We start from the raw sequence: 18,801 nt of genomic DNA, 5'->3' as shown, positions 1-18,801 counted from the left end.
GATCAACATTAGGTTTGAAATTTGAGGGGTCCATTCAGCAGTCTAACAGCAGGGAAGAAGCTGTTCTTGAACTTATTGGCACATGGACCTAAGCTTTTGTATCTTCTGCCTGATGGAAGAATGAGAAATGTAGATGGAGTCAGTGGATATGAAGTTGGCTTGAACAATGATCTGCTCAAAATTTTCTGGGTAGTTTAAGGCCTTGGGCAGAGCGGTTGCCATAGCAAGCTGTGATACACCCAAATAGAATGCTTTCTATGGTGCTTTTAAAAGTTGCATATGGACATGCCAACTTTAAAAAGGTGCCTGAGCACAAAGAGGCATCGTGCCTTCTTGACTGTTGCACCTACGGAGGACCACCAGTGGAGATTGTTGGTTATTGTCACTCCTAGAATCTTGATGCTCTCAACCGTCACAGCTCCATTGATGTATGGGGCATGTCATCCTCCTTTCTTCCTGAAGTCCATAATCTACTCTGGTTTTGCTGACATGGAGAGAGAGAATGTTATCTCTGCTCCCGCCCCCAACACCTCCCCCATACTGATAAGTCATTGTTGGATGGAGAAATTTATTGTATTGAACCTGAAATCCCCAGGGCCCAATAAATTTACACCCAAGTGCTTAAAGGTACTGGCCTAGAAACAGTGGGTACATTGGTGGTTATTTTTCAATATTTAAATGCTCTGGATTAGTTCCTACTGTTCGGAAAGTAGCCAATGTAGCCCCACTGTTTAAAAAGAGGGAGTGAGAAAACAGGCAATTTTGACCAGTGAGCCTGGAAATATATAATAGGGAAAATACTAGAGTCATTGTTAAAAGATTTGACAGCAGATAACTTGGGGGGAAAACAAAGAATGACATGATCAGATGATTTACAAGAGGGAAGTCATGCTTAACAACTCTAATGGATGTAACTAGTAGAATTGATGAAGGAGAACCAGTGGATATGATTTGCTTACGTTCACAAGGCTTTCGTAAGGACCCATGTAAAAAATTAGCATACAATATGAAAGTGAATGGGATTACAGGTAGTATACTGACATGAATTAGGAACCAGTTGGTAGACAGGAAACAGCAGGCATAAACAGGTCTTCTAGTGGCGGTCAGTGACTCTTGAGGTATGTAAGTTTCCATGCTTCAGTGTGGTTTGGATAATAATGTGTGAGCAAATGAAATATAGTGTGGATAAATGGGGGGGTATCCATTTTGGTAGCAGAAACAGGAATGCAAATTACTGGAACAGAGAGATTGGGAAAGAGGGAGGGTGCAGTGAGGAGGGTCCTTATATACCAAGCTGTAAGCATGTCAGTGCAGCAGCCAGTGAAGGCAAAGAATGGGATGTTGGCCTTCATTAAGAGAAGATTCAAGTGTAGGAGCACAGATAATGCTGCAATTCTGTGGACCTCAGTGAAAACATACCCGGAGCAGAGAATTCTGCATAGTTTTAGTTTCCTTCCCCATGGATGGATGATCTGGGTATGGATGTGTGCAAAGTTTTACCAGGTTGATTTAATGCATACAGTCATATCAGGAGAGGAAAAAAACCCCTCAAACTTGACTTTATAGGACAAGTCAGATCAGGACATAAAAGGGTAGAGGCATTAACATGCAGCACATAAAAGCTATTAGCTCATTAAGTTTGTAACAGCTCTACAACAAAAAAAAAGTTTTTTTTAAAAAACATTATTCCCACTTCCATCTTTTCCCCTCTGGCTCTGCATGTTTCTTTTTCAAGTAGATATCCAATTACCTTTCAAAAGTTCTTAGTGAATTTACTTCCATGACACTTTCAGGCAGCTTATATCTCACTGTAATAAGTAAAAAATCTTATCCAGCTTTTGAATTTTTAAACCAATTAACTCCGTCTCCTCTAATTAACAGCCCCATCACCAGTGAAAGTAGTTTCTCATTTGCTCTAACCAAATGTCAAATAACTTGTCTTTAAGCCTGTGCTTTCACTATAGTTGCGCTGACGTTTGCCAAAGCTTGTGCACTAATTTACAAATGCATTGCACAGTGCTTAATGTCACGAATGAGAATGGTTTTCCAATGCATTAAAGTCTCCATCTTCAAATTCTTCCATGGCTTTGCCCAGTTCATTTTGAGCATCTTCACAATGCACATCTCCTTCAAAAGGTTCCCAGTACTTTAATTCTGTTGCCCTAGCCTCATGCACAACCTTTTTGACTTTTGAGTCAATGGAACCTCCTTTTAGCTCAAGAGGGGTTTTTAAGGTCCTCATTCTTATCATTTGGTAAAGGTTCTTTGCTCCCATGAATTTTCTTTCATCATTTATCAAACCCAAACCATAGGCAGCTCTCTGCTTTACAAAGATGTTAACTGCAAGTTGGCATTGCTTTTAAATCTGTGGTTGTGGTGATGGAAGACTGACTCACGGAAATGGTAGAATTAAATTCACACATTAGCTCGCTCATCCCAAATCTCTTTAAAATTTATTAAAATCAATGACAGTGGCTATTTTACATGCAAAAGGTAATGTTCAACAATTTTGGTAGTGTTGACATGGGCTTGTGGAAGTGGTGACAGGAAAGTGGTCTGCAGAGCATTGCTGTAGGTTATTATTTTTAATGTCTTATCCAAAATACATTATTCAGTGTAGATTACACAAATCATTTGGAGTGAACTGGTGTTATCTTGACTGGGAGGAAAATATATTCCCCTGCACCAAGCATCATATCTATTTCTCTTCCAAATAGTAGTAAATTAACTAAATATAGAATCATAATGGAAGCTGAAGCAAATAATTCTAATAATCAATATAGTTATAGTCCTATGCAACAAAGTGATTATATTTTAGCAGTCATCTTGAGCAAAAAGATCAAGCAATCAAGATGTAGAGAATTATCATGAAATGCCTCAAGAACACAGGATCAGTTTGTAATATTAGAAAGCTCCTTAAAAATAATCTAATGTACAAGGATCCTTTCACTGGTTCTGCCATTTCTGTAGGTTTTAAAAAATGGCTTATCAAAATTAACTTGTTGCCTCCAAGGCAGGATGAAGATAACCAAATATATGCATGATTCAAGTTAAGATGTATCATATTGTGGAGGACCTCCTGCAGTCACAAACAGCATCCAACACTTGTTAACAATCCCTTAGGAAGGGAGAAAGAGTCAATTACTCAAGTTAAGGATAATTAAGGAAACCTAAAATGAGGCAACAGGAATAATACTGCACAATGATCTCTCTTACAGAATAGATCAAGAACTGTAAACACCCTTATTTCAAGAGCATTAGACAATAAAATTAGGAAGATCTTACTGTAACTGTACCAGCTGTTGATGAGACCACTTTGGAAGAGTGGAGCACAGTTTTGTCCCCTTGTTTAAAAAGATAGTCTCATTGGAGGCAGCTCAGAGGGGATTCACTAAACCAAGTCCACATGTGGGGAGGGATTGTCTTTTGAGGAAAGATTAAGCAAGTTGGTACTCTACTCACTAAAGAGTAGAAAAATGAGAGGTGATCTCATTGTTACATCTGGGATTCTTATGGGACTTGACAGGATAGTGCCAGGAGGACATTTCCCCTCATGGGAAAGTCTAGGACCAGCAGGCTTAGTCCCAGAATTAAAAAAGGAGGCAATTTAAGATGGAGGAGGATTGAGTGAAACTGGAACTCTGTCAGAGAGATGTGAGGCAGAATCCTGGTGTATATTTGAGCATGACATGGATAGATTCTTGATCAGTACCGGAATCAAGGATGGTGGAGAAAGTGCTGGAAAGTGGAGCAGCCATGATACAGTTGAATGGTGAAGCAGGCTAGGAGGGGCTGAATGGCCTAATCCGGTTCCTATTTCTTAAACTCAGCTAGAACATTGGGAAGTAAACAAAATTCCAGATTGAAGAGGGAGGCAGGCCATTGACCAAAGGCAGGGAAGTAATAACAGCAGATTTTTAATATAAATAAAAAGTGATGGCCAATTTGCTTCCAAAAAGTAAAAATTTTTATTAAGCATGTTTGAACAGTTTCTGTGAAAGGAAACTTACCACAGTATGTATAAATGTTGTTGAACTCTAAAAACCTCACTTTTAAGTTGTGAAGTACTGCAGGTTCGTGTAGGTAACTGAGTGAAGTCAAGTCATTTTCACCCATTAAAATGTCAGGGTTCCGCAGATATGGCAATTCTTCTGTTTTTCTGTTAATGCGATACTCTATATTCTACAGCAAAACAAAACTATTAGACCACATCATACTAGACTTTCCGCACAAGATTCTTTGCTAGCATTTCTCTAACTTAATCCATATTTCCAGTGATTGTAGGGCTGATCATGGACAGTAAACAAACTCAATTGTCAGCATTTTGAGAAGTTATCAACTTGGTCAAGAACAGTAATTTTAAAGAAATTTACATTTCAGTCACTGAATTAAACCACAAAATTGTTTAAAACAATTTTTAGTAAGTGTCAAACAGTAGACACCATTTTAGCCAACAGTATCTACCCAAGTTAAACATTATTAGACAAAGTTCAGTTGGTCATAAAGTATAAGTTACACATTAAAAGAGTAGACACATGTGATATATCTGCAAAATCTCAAACTTTACTGGTGGCGGCCTGAAATGTATGGATCCAATATCATCAAGCATCAGAAATGTCTGCAACAAAGACATATTCATAAGTTAAGCTTCTGGACCGAGCCACTACCTCCATTAGGCTGCCTATACCAACTGAGCTTCGATAGTTGTAGTTCTTTTTAAGATGGTTTCAGATATTTTCAGTGACCCTATAAGTTTTTGCCTTCCAATCTCGGCTGCAAACTTACTTACCTTTGAAACTGGAAGGTTGTTTTTTTTCTATTCATTTAAAGTCTCAAAGAAAAAATATACAATGTTTTAGAAGCATCACCTACCTTCCAAGCAAATACAGCCAGGCCTCCTTCCAGGGATAAAGGTAAAAAGATATAAGCACCAGGTAATTATAGTCATAGCCTGGAGCATGGAAAGGCATCCTTCAGTCCAACTCATCTGCACCAGTCAAAAATCCCAATCTGACCTAGTCCAATTTGCCAGCACTTGGAACATATCACTAAACCCTTTGTATTCATATACTCATCCAAGTGCCTTTTAAAAATGCTGTAATTGTACCAGCCTTCACCACTTCCTCTGGCAGTTCATTCCATACATGCAACATCCTGTGTTGAAAAAGGTTACCCTCATGTCCTTTAAAATCTTCCCCCTCTCACCTTAAACCTATGCTCGCTGGTTTTGGACTCCCCCACTTCAGGGAAGAAACTTGTCTGTTTACCCTATCCATGCATAATTTTATAGACTTTGAAGATCACCCCCACCCCCCCGAATACTCCAGGGGAAATTCCCCAGCCTATTCAGCATCTCCCTATATTTCAAATCTTCCAAAATCCTTGCAAATCTTTTCTGCACCCTCTCAAGTAGAATTGAACACCGTATTCCAAAAGTGGTCCCATTCTGTACAGCTGTAATATCCCAACTCCTATACTCAATGCTTTGACCAATGAAGGCAAATGCATCAAAAACATTTTTCATGTCAATCCCCCAAATATTCAGTGTATACCATGTAGGGACTCTTACTAAAGAAAGAGTCCTCTATATGGTGTTACAAGCAGCGGTGCTAGCTCGTAGTATGGGAGCATGTTAGTAGGAATATCTGGCCCCTCCACTGGTGACCTCAAAATGGGTAGGAGATGCTGGAGGCCAGAGTCAAAAGTGTGCTGGATAAACACAGCAGGTCAGGCAGGATCGGAGGAGCTGGAGAGTTGACATTTTGGGCATAAACCCTTCATCAGGAGAAAAGAGTATGGGAGAAACTGAGATAAATGATTCATCTCTCGGCCCCCTTTCTCTCCCACCCCCTACATTCCTGAAGGACGGCTTATAGCCGAAATGTCAACTCTCCTGCTCCTCTGATGTTGCCTGACCAGCTGTGCTTTTCCAGCACCACACTTGTGGCTGGAAAGGGAAGATGTCAGTGAACAATGAAAGGAAGGTGATCAAGGTCACATGAGGGGCAGTTGGGTGAGATAAAGGCTGGACATCTGACCCAGTGGTGAAAAGTGGAGCTTTACACAAGGTTTCCTGCAAGTGGTCACCAGGGTGAGAGATAAGGGGAGGATAAAAAGGCATAGATTGAGAGGCCAACCTGCAGTGAGACCAGAGTGACAGAAGGTGATGAGTGCAGAGAAAACAATTGATTGACCAGATGAATGAATATCTAGAGTTTTTAATTTTTTAATAAAGCACTCATTGTTTAGGTCTAAGCTTTCTCTTCAAAATATATATAGGTTGATATGGTGTTATAATTTAAAATTACATGGAGTATCATGAATGGGGAATCTAGAATGATCAGTAAATACACTTTAAATCAGACGCAATAGGAGTTGGCAGGGTGGGGAATATATTGCTGCTTCACACCACAAATGATCCAGAACAAATATCTTAGCAAGTGTTTGTAGGTCAAGGATCTTGGGATCAGAGTCAAGGAATTCGAGTCCAAGCAGCATATATTGCACCAAAGGGAAGGAGGGATTTTACTTGAACACTGTTCAGGAGGCAGCCACACCCCTAGGTAGGTAGGTAAGTAATACACTGCTAGCCTGGGAGCAGGGAATCCTTGTGGCTGCAGATAGAGATCCAGAAAGTGTGTCACATTTGATGAGCTTTGTAACTAGACTATTACAGCAGTCAAAATTCTTCCAAGCTATGTGGGTAAGTGTAGAGGCTGCTGGGAGAAGTAGCAAACTGACCATTACATAGTAAGCCAGAAATTTAGAAAGCAGTAATGGTAGGTGGCTGTATAATTAGAGGAATAGATACAGTCCTCTGCAGTCATAAGCATGAGTCAGTCTATGTTGCCTGCATTGTGCCATGATAAGGATGACATCTCAGGACTCGAGAAACTTGTGGGGGGGGGGGGGGGGGGGGGGGGAGAAGGTGGGAAGAGAACCAATTGTGTCACTAAGAACACTGACATGGCCAGAAGAGGTTCTGTTGAAGGATTTGAAACTGTTGTTAGAAGCAAAAATTACAAAGCAGAACCTCTAAAGTAAATCTCACAATGACTATCTAAGCTATGGGCAAACTGATGTCAGATAACTAAAGTCAAGAGTTAAACTGGTGGAGGATTAGGTTTACATGGGGCACTGGCACCATTATCAAAGTAGAAGGAAGCTGTTCCAGTGGGACAGGCTTTACTTGAACTGAGCTATGACCAGTGACCGTGCAAAAACTGAATAACTAAGGCTGCAGAGGGTGGTTTGGTGAGAGTTTGAAAGAAAGGAAATGTAAGTGTATGAAACAAAGTGATGCCATTACAGTGCAGCTATTTGGATAATTACCTTTTCTGTCCCACTCTGGGTGAGTGTAAATACAGAAAACAGGAACTGGGACCAAAAAGGAAAAAAAGGGGGAAATATAGCAGAAAGATAAAACTAATGGCTCTTCACTTGAAGACTTGTATTAGAAATGAAATAAACAAACCAACACCAGAGATTAATGGGTATGAACCTTAGCCATTCCAAAAACATGGTTACAAAGATGATCAAAGCTGGAATCTAAAAAATTCAGGGATATGTAACCTTTTAAAGGCAAAAAAGGTGGTGAAGTAGCTTTGTTCATACAAGATAAACTAAAGTAGGATAGCAAAAGGGAGACAAATACTGATGGGACTAGTCTATAGGCCCCATAGCAGGAACTACATAGTGTAGGACAGAATAAATCATGAGAAAAAGAAAAAAAAAAAGAGTACATTGGTCATACAGAAGCTTTTGTCTTCATGTGGATTGGGAAAGTCAATCTGGCAGACATATGACAAAGAAGAATTCAAAGTATTCAGGACAGTTTCCAAGAAAGGTTTTAGATCCAACCAAGGATCAGCCCGAGTTATGGTAATGCTTAGTATATTATCTGAGTAAAAAGATTCTCTAGTGAACAGTAATCATAACATGAAGAATTTGGCAGTTTAAGTGAGAAACTTAAATCCAATTGTTTCCAAACCAAGTATAATTAGATAGGCACAAGGGCATCAATTTGGAAAACAATTTAACAGAAAAAAGACAGCTGAGAATCAATAGCAGACAGAGTCAGGTGAACAGCATGGAAACAGATCCTTCATTCCAACTTGTCCATGGCCACCAGATATCCTCAATAAATCTAGTCCTATTTGACAGCATTTGACCTATATCCCTCTAAACCCATATTCATTTACCCATCCAGATGCCTTTGAAATGCTACAATTGTACCAGCCTCCACTACTTCCTCCGACAGCTCATTCCATATGTGCACCATTCTGTGTGCAAATGCTGCCCCATTAGGACCCTTTTATTATCTTTCCCTTTACACCCTAAACCTATGTCCTCTAGTTTTGAGGAGATTACTTAGTGTGGAAACAGGCTCTTCGGTCCAACAAGTCCACACCGACTCTCCAAAGAGCAACCCACCCAGACCCATTCCCCTACATTTACCCCTTCACCTAATGATGGGCAATTTAGCATGGCCAATTCACCTAACCTGCACATCTTTGGACTGTGGGAGGAAACCGGAGCACCCAGAGGAAACCCACACAGACACTGGGAGAATGTGCAAACTCCACACAGACAGTTGTCTGAGGCGGGAATTGAACCCAGGTCTCTGGTGCTGTGAGGCAGCAGTGCTAACCACTGTGCCACCATGCCACGTTTTGGACTCCCCTACTCTGGGGAAAAGACCCAGTCTATTTATCTTATCCATATCCCTCATTTTATAGACCTCTATAAAAAGTCTCCCCTCAGCCTCTGATATTCCAGGGAAAAATAGCCTCAGCCAGTTCAGCCTCTCCTCCAACCCCTGACAAAATCCTTGTACATCTTTTTCAAATCCTTTCAACTTTCACAACATCCTATAGCAGGGAGAGACATTTAAAAAAATTAATTCATGACTACACACTGATATATCCCAGTAATGAGGATTGTAGGAAGGAGGTTTAACCTGCTTGGTGTAGCCTAAGTATTCAAGGAGAGCATCAAATTGGAAAAATACAATGGGGCAAAAATAAGTGGTAAACCAGATTAACTTTTATTTTTAAAAATGTTTCTAATCAAGAAGTGATTGTGTGAAAATAAACTTTGGGTGCAAACTGCCTAAATGAAAAAAGACATTAAGAGCTTCTTTAAAATATAAAAAGGAATAGAGAGGCCAAACTGAACATATGCCCCTTGGGAGAATGAGACTGGGAGGTGAAAAAGAAGGACAGGAAATGGCACAGGCGTAGTTGAATAAAGACTAGACATTAGTCATCATGGTAGAGGATACTAACATTCTAAAAAAAATTAAGTTTCGGAACAGGAATAGGTCATTTAACCCCTCAAGGCTGCTCTGCCATTCAATAAGATCATGGTTTTTGTTCCAACTGTATGCTCTCATCTTGGGCCCATATTCTTTGATACCTTTTTTTTTAAAAATGCAGTCAGGGTGTGTCTCAAATTTAAGTTTAATAATTGAGTTGGTGTTGACCACTATTTGGAACTCTTGCTCAAACCTCCATTACTCTTTGGATGTAGAATTGCTTTCTAACATCTCTCTTGAATGGCCTGGCCCTATTCATCGACTATGCCCAGAGTTCTAGAATCTTTAATGGAAATTTTATCTTTAAAATCAACCTCGTCTTTCCATTTAATATCCTGAAAACCTCAAAATAGAGCACCCATTTATTCTCTGGAATTTAGAGGATAAGGCCTAATTTGTCTCTCATATCTGAACTTCAGGGTTTAAGTTATCACCACTGCAAACCTGTGTTTAACACCCTCCAGTACCAAAACATCTTTCCTAAAGTGTGCTGTACAAATCTGCTCACAGATTCTAACTAGGGTATTGTATAACTGCAGTGTCTGCATTTCTAAAGGCTGGGATATAAGGATGAAGGCCATCATTCCCTTAGTTGTCTTCCAAAGAAAAATACGGTACAAGAACAGGCCCTTCGGCCCTCCAAGCCTGCGCTGATCCACATTTGCTACCTAAACCTGTCACCTATCTAAGGGTCTGTATCCCTTTTCTCCCTGCCAATTCACACATCCGTCAAGATACATCTTAAATGACGCTATTGATCCACCTTTATAACCTGCGCAGGCCCCCTCCACCTTTTCCCTCTCACTTTGAACTTGTGACCCCTAGTGATTGAGTCCCCTACTCTGGGAAAAAGCTTGCTATCCACCCTGTCTATGCCTCATGATTTTGTAGACCTCAAATCAGGTCCCCCTCAACCTCAGTCTTTCTAAATGAAAGAAATCCTAATCTATTCGACCTCTCTTCATAGCTAGCACCCTCCATTCCAGGCAACAACCTGGTGAACCTCCTCTGCACCCTCTCCAAAGTATTCACATTCTTTTAGTGACATGGCAACCAGAATTGTGTGCAGTATTCCAAATGGGGCCAAACGAAAGTCGTATACAACTGTATGACCTGCCAACTCATACTCCATACCCTGTCCGATGAAGGAAAGCATGCAGTTTGTCGTCTTGACCACTTCACTGACCTGCATTGCCACCTTCAGGAAACAATGGACCTGTACACCCAGATCTCCCTGTATGTCAATTTTCCCCAGGACCTTACCATTAGTTCGCTCTTGAATTGGATTTTCCAAAAATGCATCACCTCGCATTTGCCCGAATTGAACTCCATCTGCCATTTCTCTGCCCATCTCTCCAATCTACCTAAATTTTGCTGTACTCCGACAGTCCCCTTCACTATCTGCTACTCCAGTGTTGGGTCTTCTGCAAACTTGCTCAACAGGCAACTGATACCTTCCTCCAAATCGTTAATATATAATCACAAACAGATCTCTGTGGAACACCGCTGGTCACAGGTCTCCATTTTGAGACACACACTTCCACTACTACAGTCTCCTGTTGTCCAGTCAGTTCTCTATCCATCTAGCCGGAACACCCTGGACCCAATGCAATCTTCACCTTCTCCATCAGCCTACCATGGGGAACCTATCAAATGCTTTACTAAGGTCCATGTCATCTACGCCCTTCCCCCAATCAACTATCACCACCTCAAAAGAATTCTATTAGGTTTGTAAGACATGACCTTCCCAGCACAAAACCATGCTGCCCTTTACTGATAAGCCATTTTTCTTCCAAATGGGAATAGATCCTATCCCTTAGTATCTTCTCCTGCAGCTTCCATACCATTGACGTCAGGCTCACCAGTTTATAATTACCGGTTGTATCCCTGCTACCCTCCTTAAACCAGAGGAGAACATTAGCAATTCTCCAGTCATTTAGGACCTCACCCATGTTCAAGGATGCTGCAAAGATTGGTTAACGCCCCAGCTATTTCCTGGCTCTTCCCTCAGTAACCTGGGTAGATCCCATCCAGACCTGGGAACTTGCCCACCTTAATGTCTTTTAAAAATACCCAATACTTCCTCCTTCCTTATGCTGACTTGACCTAGAGTATTCAAAGGTCTATCCCTAACCTCAACATCTGTCATGCCCCTCTCCTGAGAATACCAACACAAAGTACTCATTAAGAATCTCACCCATTTTCTAACTCTGCCTTATATATAAAAAGGGGCAAAAAAGTAGAGTTTAGAGATAAAAAGAAAGAGGAATGCTTATAGATGCAAGGGAAAGACCCAGCAGTTGGAATTAAGCTGAATCAACATGAAGTATCTTTGCAAATGGGGTGAAGAGAGGACACGATTTGAAAAAAAGATGTTTACAAAAGAATTTTCCTGTGAAAGAAAAGCACTCAATATGTAAAAATTAGATACTAAAAATTAAACTTTTGTATATACTCAAAATTAGATTTATTTCCAGAGATGGGCAAAAAAAAAATCCTTGCAGCCCATCTTGCAGAATCAGAAGACACCCTGCACAATATGGTGCAGAACAAGTAAAATCTTGAAGTTTAGAATAAGGGCAAGCTTAAAAATCAAAGAGGACAAAAACAATAACAGGAGGGAGGAATCCATTCAAAGAAACTAGAAGGAGCACCACTGAGAATGGATGGTATCCAAGTGGACATGTTTTATTTTGGACAAATGACAAAAGATGGAAGGTGAGATGCTGAAGTTAGGATGCTGAGGAAGTTCATCTCACAAAATTGTCCGAAAGTATCTGCAACAAAATTCAAAAGCTTGTGACGAGGAGAAAAGCTCAAGATGCTACATTTTACACACTTCTTTCAGCTTTTGTGGTATCCCAGAAAATCTATGGAAGGAAATCAAAAGCCTTCAAAATGCCAATGCTACAACATATGCTGAGTAATTCATAAACATCACAATGTAAAAAAGAGGAGACATTGAACAATTTCCTTTTTGTTCATGAAATTTTAAAAGTGGCATCTAGAAAACAATGGGTCAATATTTTAGATAGTTAATCAAATTCAAAACCTACAGATTTTTCTGCTAGAGAGTAAAAGTAGAGGGCAGCAGAAAGAGCATAGCTGGATGGCAAGTGAGGAGTGGCTGTATACAAGGTATAGTGAATATGAGAGAGTGGAATTAAAGAGAATCGAGTGTGGTTTATCATGACAGCTGTTCACCTGAGGGGAATGGCTACAAGCTGCAGCAGAATCCTCATCAAGTACAACAATCAACACCATTGGCAATTCTCAACCTTGTGCCTGAAGTGGAAGAAATGGGAAGAGGGTGCACACACCTAACTGCTGCTAAGTAGAAGCAACAACCAACCAATTGTCTCAAGATGCTTAATTTTCTAGCTAGAAGGGAATTCAATATTCTAGTCATAATAAAGTCCACATCTCACCAAAATACAATACTGTGCTGTCAAGTCATTGATTTTAACCACATTTTTCATACAGTTCTTCATGTGAAGAAACAAAGACTGGATGATATAAAAAGTGTTAGATCGTAGAATCCCTAGTGTGCAGATAGAGGCCATTCAGCCCGTTAGGGCCGCACCAACCTTCCGAGGAACATTACACCCCAGCCCATCCTATCCTTGTAACCTTGTACTTCCCATAGCCAACCTCATCCAGCCTGCACATGATGGCAGAATTTAGCATGGCCAATCCACCTAACTTGTATATCTTTGGACTACGGCAGGAAACCCACACAGACACAAGGGGAATGTGTGCCTGGAGTTTGGAGTATCACCCAAGGCTGACTTGAACTTGGGTCCCTGGTGCCGAGAGGCAAAAAACAAAAAGTGTTGAGTTAACATGTTGATTTTCTCATCACGAAGTTGGCTTCTGATCCATTCCAGTCAATGCCAAAAGACATACCAAATAAGTAAGTTTTTAAGCAGCAGGACAAATACTGAGATTTTTGTTCTAAAGTGAGATTTTTGCCTAGAAGTAGGTTTTTAAACCTATAGACTGCCATTGTACCAACATTCTCTACTCCAGCCCTGGTCATGCAAGAATCAGTTTACACCCAATAGTTATTTAACCATGCTGAAATTTTATTTGAAGTATTTCATAATTTCAGCATGGCCCTACGTTTTTTAAAGAAAAAGGACATGATGCATTGGAGAATAATATAGTTGGAAAAAAAATTGGTGGAACGATTTACAGAAAGTTAACAGAATCAGAGTCAGACCTTTAAAATTAAGCAGCTGAAGTGGCCGGATTGTGCTATTTTTCACCAAGCTGCTTGCATGGCAGGTTTCAATCATAAATCAATCAACGATTCATTTCCAAAATAATTTCCATGATTAGAAATATATGTATCACAACCTAGCTTTAGCCAATGAAGCACATTAGTATCAGACAATATGGCAGTTTGGACACTTTTGGTTGTTAGATTTATGCAAACCTTTTACAGCAATGTTGACAAATGCAACCATTTGGCACCAAAATTTCTGCTTTTAACATTCCTCATTACTTGAGCAGGCAATAAATCCAAACCCTCCCACTAGAGGGCAGTGTATAGTGTGGTTTTCAAAATGTAGCAATTATTGGAAGAATGGTAACAATTCCACAGAACAATCAGCTTTTAAATCTAAAACCACAATTTTGCCTTTTGACCAATACACCACACATTATGCCAAGCTTTAAGTAGTGATCACAAATCTGACCTCCGCATCGCAAACCACTCATGGATTGGACAGCATTAAATTGCTTTGAATTGCATACGGGATGCATTTCGTGTCCATAAAACCCATACTTCAGCTTTCAAGTTTTTATAATGGAAAAATCATGTCAGTGGAAACTCAGTTTATATAATTGCACAATTCTGGGCCAGCATCTGATTACAACGTTTCATTGTCAGTGCAAAAACAAACTCTTCACCTCATTCCCAGTTAATGAGACACAGATGTAAAACCATTTAAGAAGCACCTTTAGAATAAGACGTCTCAAGGGGCTGGACAGAAGTGTTATAAAATTTGACACCAAACCAAGAGACTCAAGCAGATGACCAAAAGTTTGATTAGCGTTAGCTTTCAAGAAAAATCTTCACACAAAAGGAAGCAGGCAGGGATGTTGTGAGTGGGTTGGTTTCTAAAATCAGTTTTAGAAGAGACACCAGTGCACATAACAGTTATATATTTTACATTGACCAGAGTCTTAAAAACTATCTTAAGATCAAAGCCTCTGCCTGTCAAAATTATAGGTTTTATTTGATCTTTTGTCTTCTCAAAAAACCTCAGCTTTAGAACTTATGCATTTGTGGCATTAAGCAGCTCAAGGAATTCTCCAGCACACAATTGGACAAAAAAAGTTGAGTGGCGAGAAGGGATCCCATCTATTTCAAGATCAAGTTTTTATTCTGCTGTTTGAAAATAAAGTTACCCAAACTAAATTATGATGTGGAGGTGCCAATGTTGGACTGGAGTGGTCAAAGTTTTTTTTAAAAAAAATCACACCAGGTTATAGTCCAATAAACATGTTGAACTATAACCTGGTGTTGAGATTTTGAACTGAATTATGCAAGACTTAAGTCACGCGAATGGCATTTTTTAAAAAAGTGATCCGTTCTATTTGTGTCTTACTCAAGCCCCTGTGATTACCAGGATAATTATGGATTTATACCAATGTTATTAAAAATTGTATCGATAACTACTTGTTTCATTGCTGAAAACAGAAACATTAACAATCAAGGACATGTTAACAAATATTTCAAAATGGCCAAAATACTGATTTAATAAACTTTAGGGCAAATTTGCAATAATACGTAATAGGCTTATACTCTATTCTTCTGCTACTTGTACATAATCACCAAAATGTGAACCCAACACAAAAACCAGGAAATCTGCCAGCAAAAAGCTAAAGAGAAGCAAGACAAAATGTGTTTGAGACTAAAAAAATTACTCCTTTTTGAGGTGTCAATAAAAAAAAAGGCTTCTAGTTTTCTACTCCTTTAAAGATTGCTATCTGCCTCCCCCCCCCCCCCCATTTGTTGCTTTAAAAAGAGTTACAGTTCAATTGCAACCTACTGCAGGTTCTCAATTTAAACCTTTGTAGCAAAAAAAATGCACAGCTGTAGTGGCGTTTTGGTATTTTTTAAAAAACAGAAGTTGAGCATGAAACGAGAATCAAATCAATCAAACCGCTAATAAATTCAATGTTACAAGCACCATAAATAGAAAATAATATAGAAATCTACAATATTTGTTGCAGCAATTCAAATTTTAAGTAAAATGGTGGTGGTGGGGGGATTATTTTGTGCCACCTTAAACTTACAGTTCCATCTTGCAGTTTGAGATAAAGGATGTGGTCATCTTCCTTAAAATCTTTTGTTAGTTCAGCTGACTTCCACACCTCCTGTGCATCAGGAATCCATACTTTGGTTGACTAAAGCAAAGTAGATAAGATCATGAGTAATAATTGGGAATGCAGTTGATCAGCAAGATTAATTAAACTATATTACTTTGAAGGAAAACTAAATACTTTCTGATAACTTCACCCCAACCCCAAAATAACACTACACACTCCAGATTACAAAACTCAAAGTTATTTCAATAAATCCAACATCTCCAGGTGCTGAACATTCCAACCTTGGTTTTAAAAAGGTAGTACACAAAAAGGCAATAATTTTTGGACCAAGATTCAAAAAAAAAATTGAGATGCTTAATCTCAATTATCAGAACAATGTAGGAAGAATGTCGCCTACGTAACAGACTTTCTTGGGTGCAATTATAAATGTACAAAGAGATGACCAAGTGTAAAGATGAGGGCTGTGCATTTGATAGTCTTTATGAACTTCAAGGCTCTTGATAAGGTCCATACAGGAGGTCGACAACAAAAAGGTAAGAGCCCATGAGATTAAAGGAAATCTGACTAATTGTTCCAGGACTAACCAGATAGCAAGAATCAGAGGATGATTGGTGGAGGGGTGCTTATGACTGGAAACCGTGTCCAGTCAGGTTCCACAGAGATCAGTGCTGAGCCACTTGTTATTACTGGTTCATACAAAAAACTTCAACATTGGAGATTTGATCAACAAGTTTGTGGCGGGTACATAAATTGGAGGAGTGGTAAATAATGAGGAGGATAGCCTTAGAGTACAGAAGAATATAGATGCACTAACCAGTGGCAAGCAGATTTGAACCTGATTAGTGCATCTGTCCTGTGGAGGTGAAGCACAGGGTAGGACAAGGAAGGCTAGTGAATACACTATCAACAGCAAGACCCTGGGAAGCACCAAGAATCAGGAGGGACCTTGGTGTGCATTTCACCAATACCTTAAAAAGGGAGCAGGAAGGTTTGTAAAGTGGCTAAGGTGGAAGGTAGAATACTTGCCTTTATTGGTAGAGGCACAGAATTTAAAGAGCATGGAAGTTATGGTGGGAGTGTACGAAACATTGGTTATGCCACAGCAACAGCACTGTGCACATTAGAGGAATGGCTTCCAATGGAAAAAGGGTGCACACACCCGCTGTCCTTTTCCTTCCAGATGAAAGTGGTTGTGGAAGGTGTAATCGAAGAATTTTGGTAATTTTCTGCAGCGTACCTTGTAGGTCATATGTACTACTACTGAGCAGTGTGGGAGGAGGAAGTGATGAGGTGCCAATTAAGCAGGTTGCTTTGTCTCAGATGGTGTCAAGCTTCATGCTGTTAGAGCTGTAATCATCCAGGCCGGGGCGGGGGGGGGGGGCGCGCAGGTGGTGGTGTTCACTCCATGTCCTATTTGGTAGGTAAAAGGGGCAGAACAAAGATCTGGGTGTTCTTGTACAGTAGTCAATGAAGGTAAGCATGTAGATACAGCAGGTAGTGAAGGTGGCTAATAGCATGCTGGCCTTCATAACAAGACGGATTAAGTATAGAAGCAAAGAGGTTCTTCTGCAGCTGTACAGGGCCCTGGTGAGACCACATCTGGAGTATTGTGTGCAGCTCTGGTCTCCAAAAATTTGAGGAAAGACATTCTGGCTTGAGGGAATGCAATGTAGGTTCACGAGGTCAATTCCTGGAATGGCGGGACTCCCTTACGCTGAAAGACTGGACCGACTGGGCTTGTATACCCTTGAGTTTAGAAGACAGAGGGGATCTGATTGAGACGTACAAGGTTATTTAAAGGATTGAACACTCTGGATGCAGGAAACATGTTTCCGCTGATGGGTGAGTGCCGAACCAGAGGACACAGCTTAAAAATATGGGGTAGACCATTTAGGACAGAGATGAGGAGAAACTTCTTCACCCAGAGAGTGGTGGCTGTGTGGAATGCTCTGCCCTGGAGGACAGTGGAGGCCCAGTCTCTGGATTCATTTAAGAAAGAGTTGGATAGAGTTCTCAAGGATCGTGGAATCAAGGGTTATGGAGAGAAGGCAGGAACAGGATACTGATTAAGGATGATCAGCCATGATCATATTGAATGGTGGTGCAGGCTCGAAGGGCAGAATGGCCTACTCCTGCACTGTCTATTGGTCAGAGTATTGAGTACAGGAGTTGGGAGGTCATGTTGCGGCTGCACAGGACATTGGTTAGACCACTGTTGGAATATTGTGTGCAATTCTGGTCTCCTTCCTATCAGAAAGATGTTGTGAAACTTGAAAGCATTCAGAAAAGATTTACAAGGATGTTGCCAGGGTTGGGGGATTGGAGCTATAGGGAGAGGCTGAACAGGCTGGGGCTGTTTTCCCTGGAGCATGGAAGGCTCAGGGGTGACCTTAGAGAGATTTATAAAATCATGTGGGTCATGGATAGGATAAATAGACAAAGTCTTTTCCTGAGGGTGGGGGTGTTCAGAACTATAGAGGGCATAGATTTAGGGTGAGGGGGGAAAGATATGAGACCTAAGGGGCAACTTTTTCCACACAGAGGGTGTTATGTGTATGGAATGAGCTGACAGACGAAGTGGTGGAGGCTGGTACAATTACAACATTTAAAAGGCATCTGGATGGGAATATGAATAGGAAGGGTTTGGAGGGATATGGGCCAGGGGCTGGCAGATGGGATTAGATTGGATTGGGATATCTGGTCAGCATGGACAAGTTGGACTGAAGGATCTGTTTCCATGCTGTACATCTCTCTAACTCTATGAGATGCAGCAGAGTCTTTGGGGGGTTAGGAGCGGCGTTACTTATTGCAGTTATCCTAGCCTGACTTGAGCTTTGCAGCTGCTGTGTTGATGTGCCGTGTTCAGTTCAGTTTCTGGTCAAAGTATCTCAGACTCTTTTACAAAAAAATGATTTTAAAAGATTGCGACTCTATGGAGTTAATAATGAGAGATGATTGCATCAAAAAAAAATTAAGAGGATTGACAATAGATGCTTCCCCTCATGGGAGGTGAAAAAAAAAGGAGGGTACCAGTTCAAGGCTGGGATATGGAGGGAATTTTTCTGTCAGAGGGCTCAGTGTCTTTGAAACTCCAACAGAGAGCCATGCAGCCAGGATCTTCATACATATTTTAAAAAGGCTGATAG

The 18,801-nt window shown here is 40.4% G+C and overlaps 1 protein-coding gene across 1 annotated transcript in view; it reads right to left on the bottom strand.

Annotated features, from left to right (window-relative positions):
- LOC132829215 (unconventional myosin-Va-like) overlaps positions 1-18,801 on the bottom strand; it is a 175,290-nt gene that overhangs the window by 135,932 nt on the left and 20,557 nt on the right. Inside the window, exons 2-3 of the mRNA XM_060846582.1 lie at positions 15,623-15,733; positions 4,011-4,182 (exon numbers count right to left, since the gene is read on the bottom strand). Of these exons, the coding sequence (XP_060702565.1) occupies positions 4,011-4,182; positions 15,623-15,733 (283 nt within the window). The remainder of the gene's footprint in view (positions 1-4,010; positions 4,183-15,622; positions 15,734-18,801) is intronic.

This window comes from Hemiscyllium ocellatum, chromosome 28, assembly GCF_020745735.1.
Source record: "Hemiscyllium ocellatum isolate sHemOce1 chromosome 28, sHemOce1.pat.X.cur, whole genome shotgun sequence".
Lineage (NCBI taxonomy): Eukaryota > Metazoa > Chordata > Chondrichthyes > Orectolobiformes > Hemiscylliidae > Hemiscyllium > Hemiscyllium ocellatum.
This window is presented reverse-complemented; position numbering and strand designations above follow the sequence as displayed.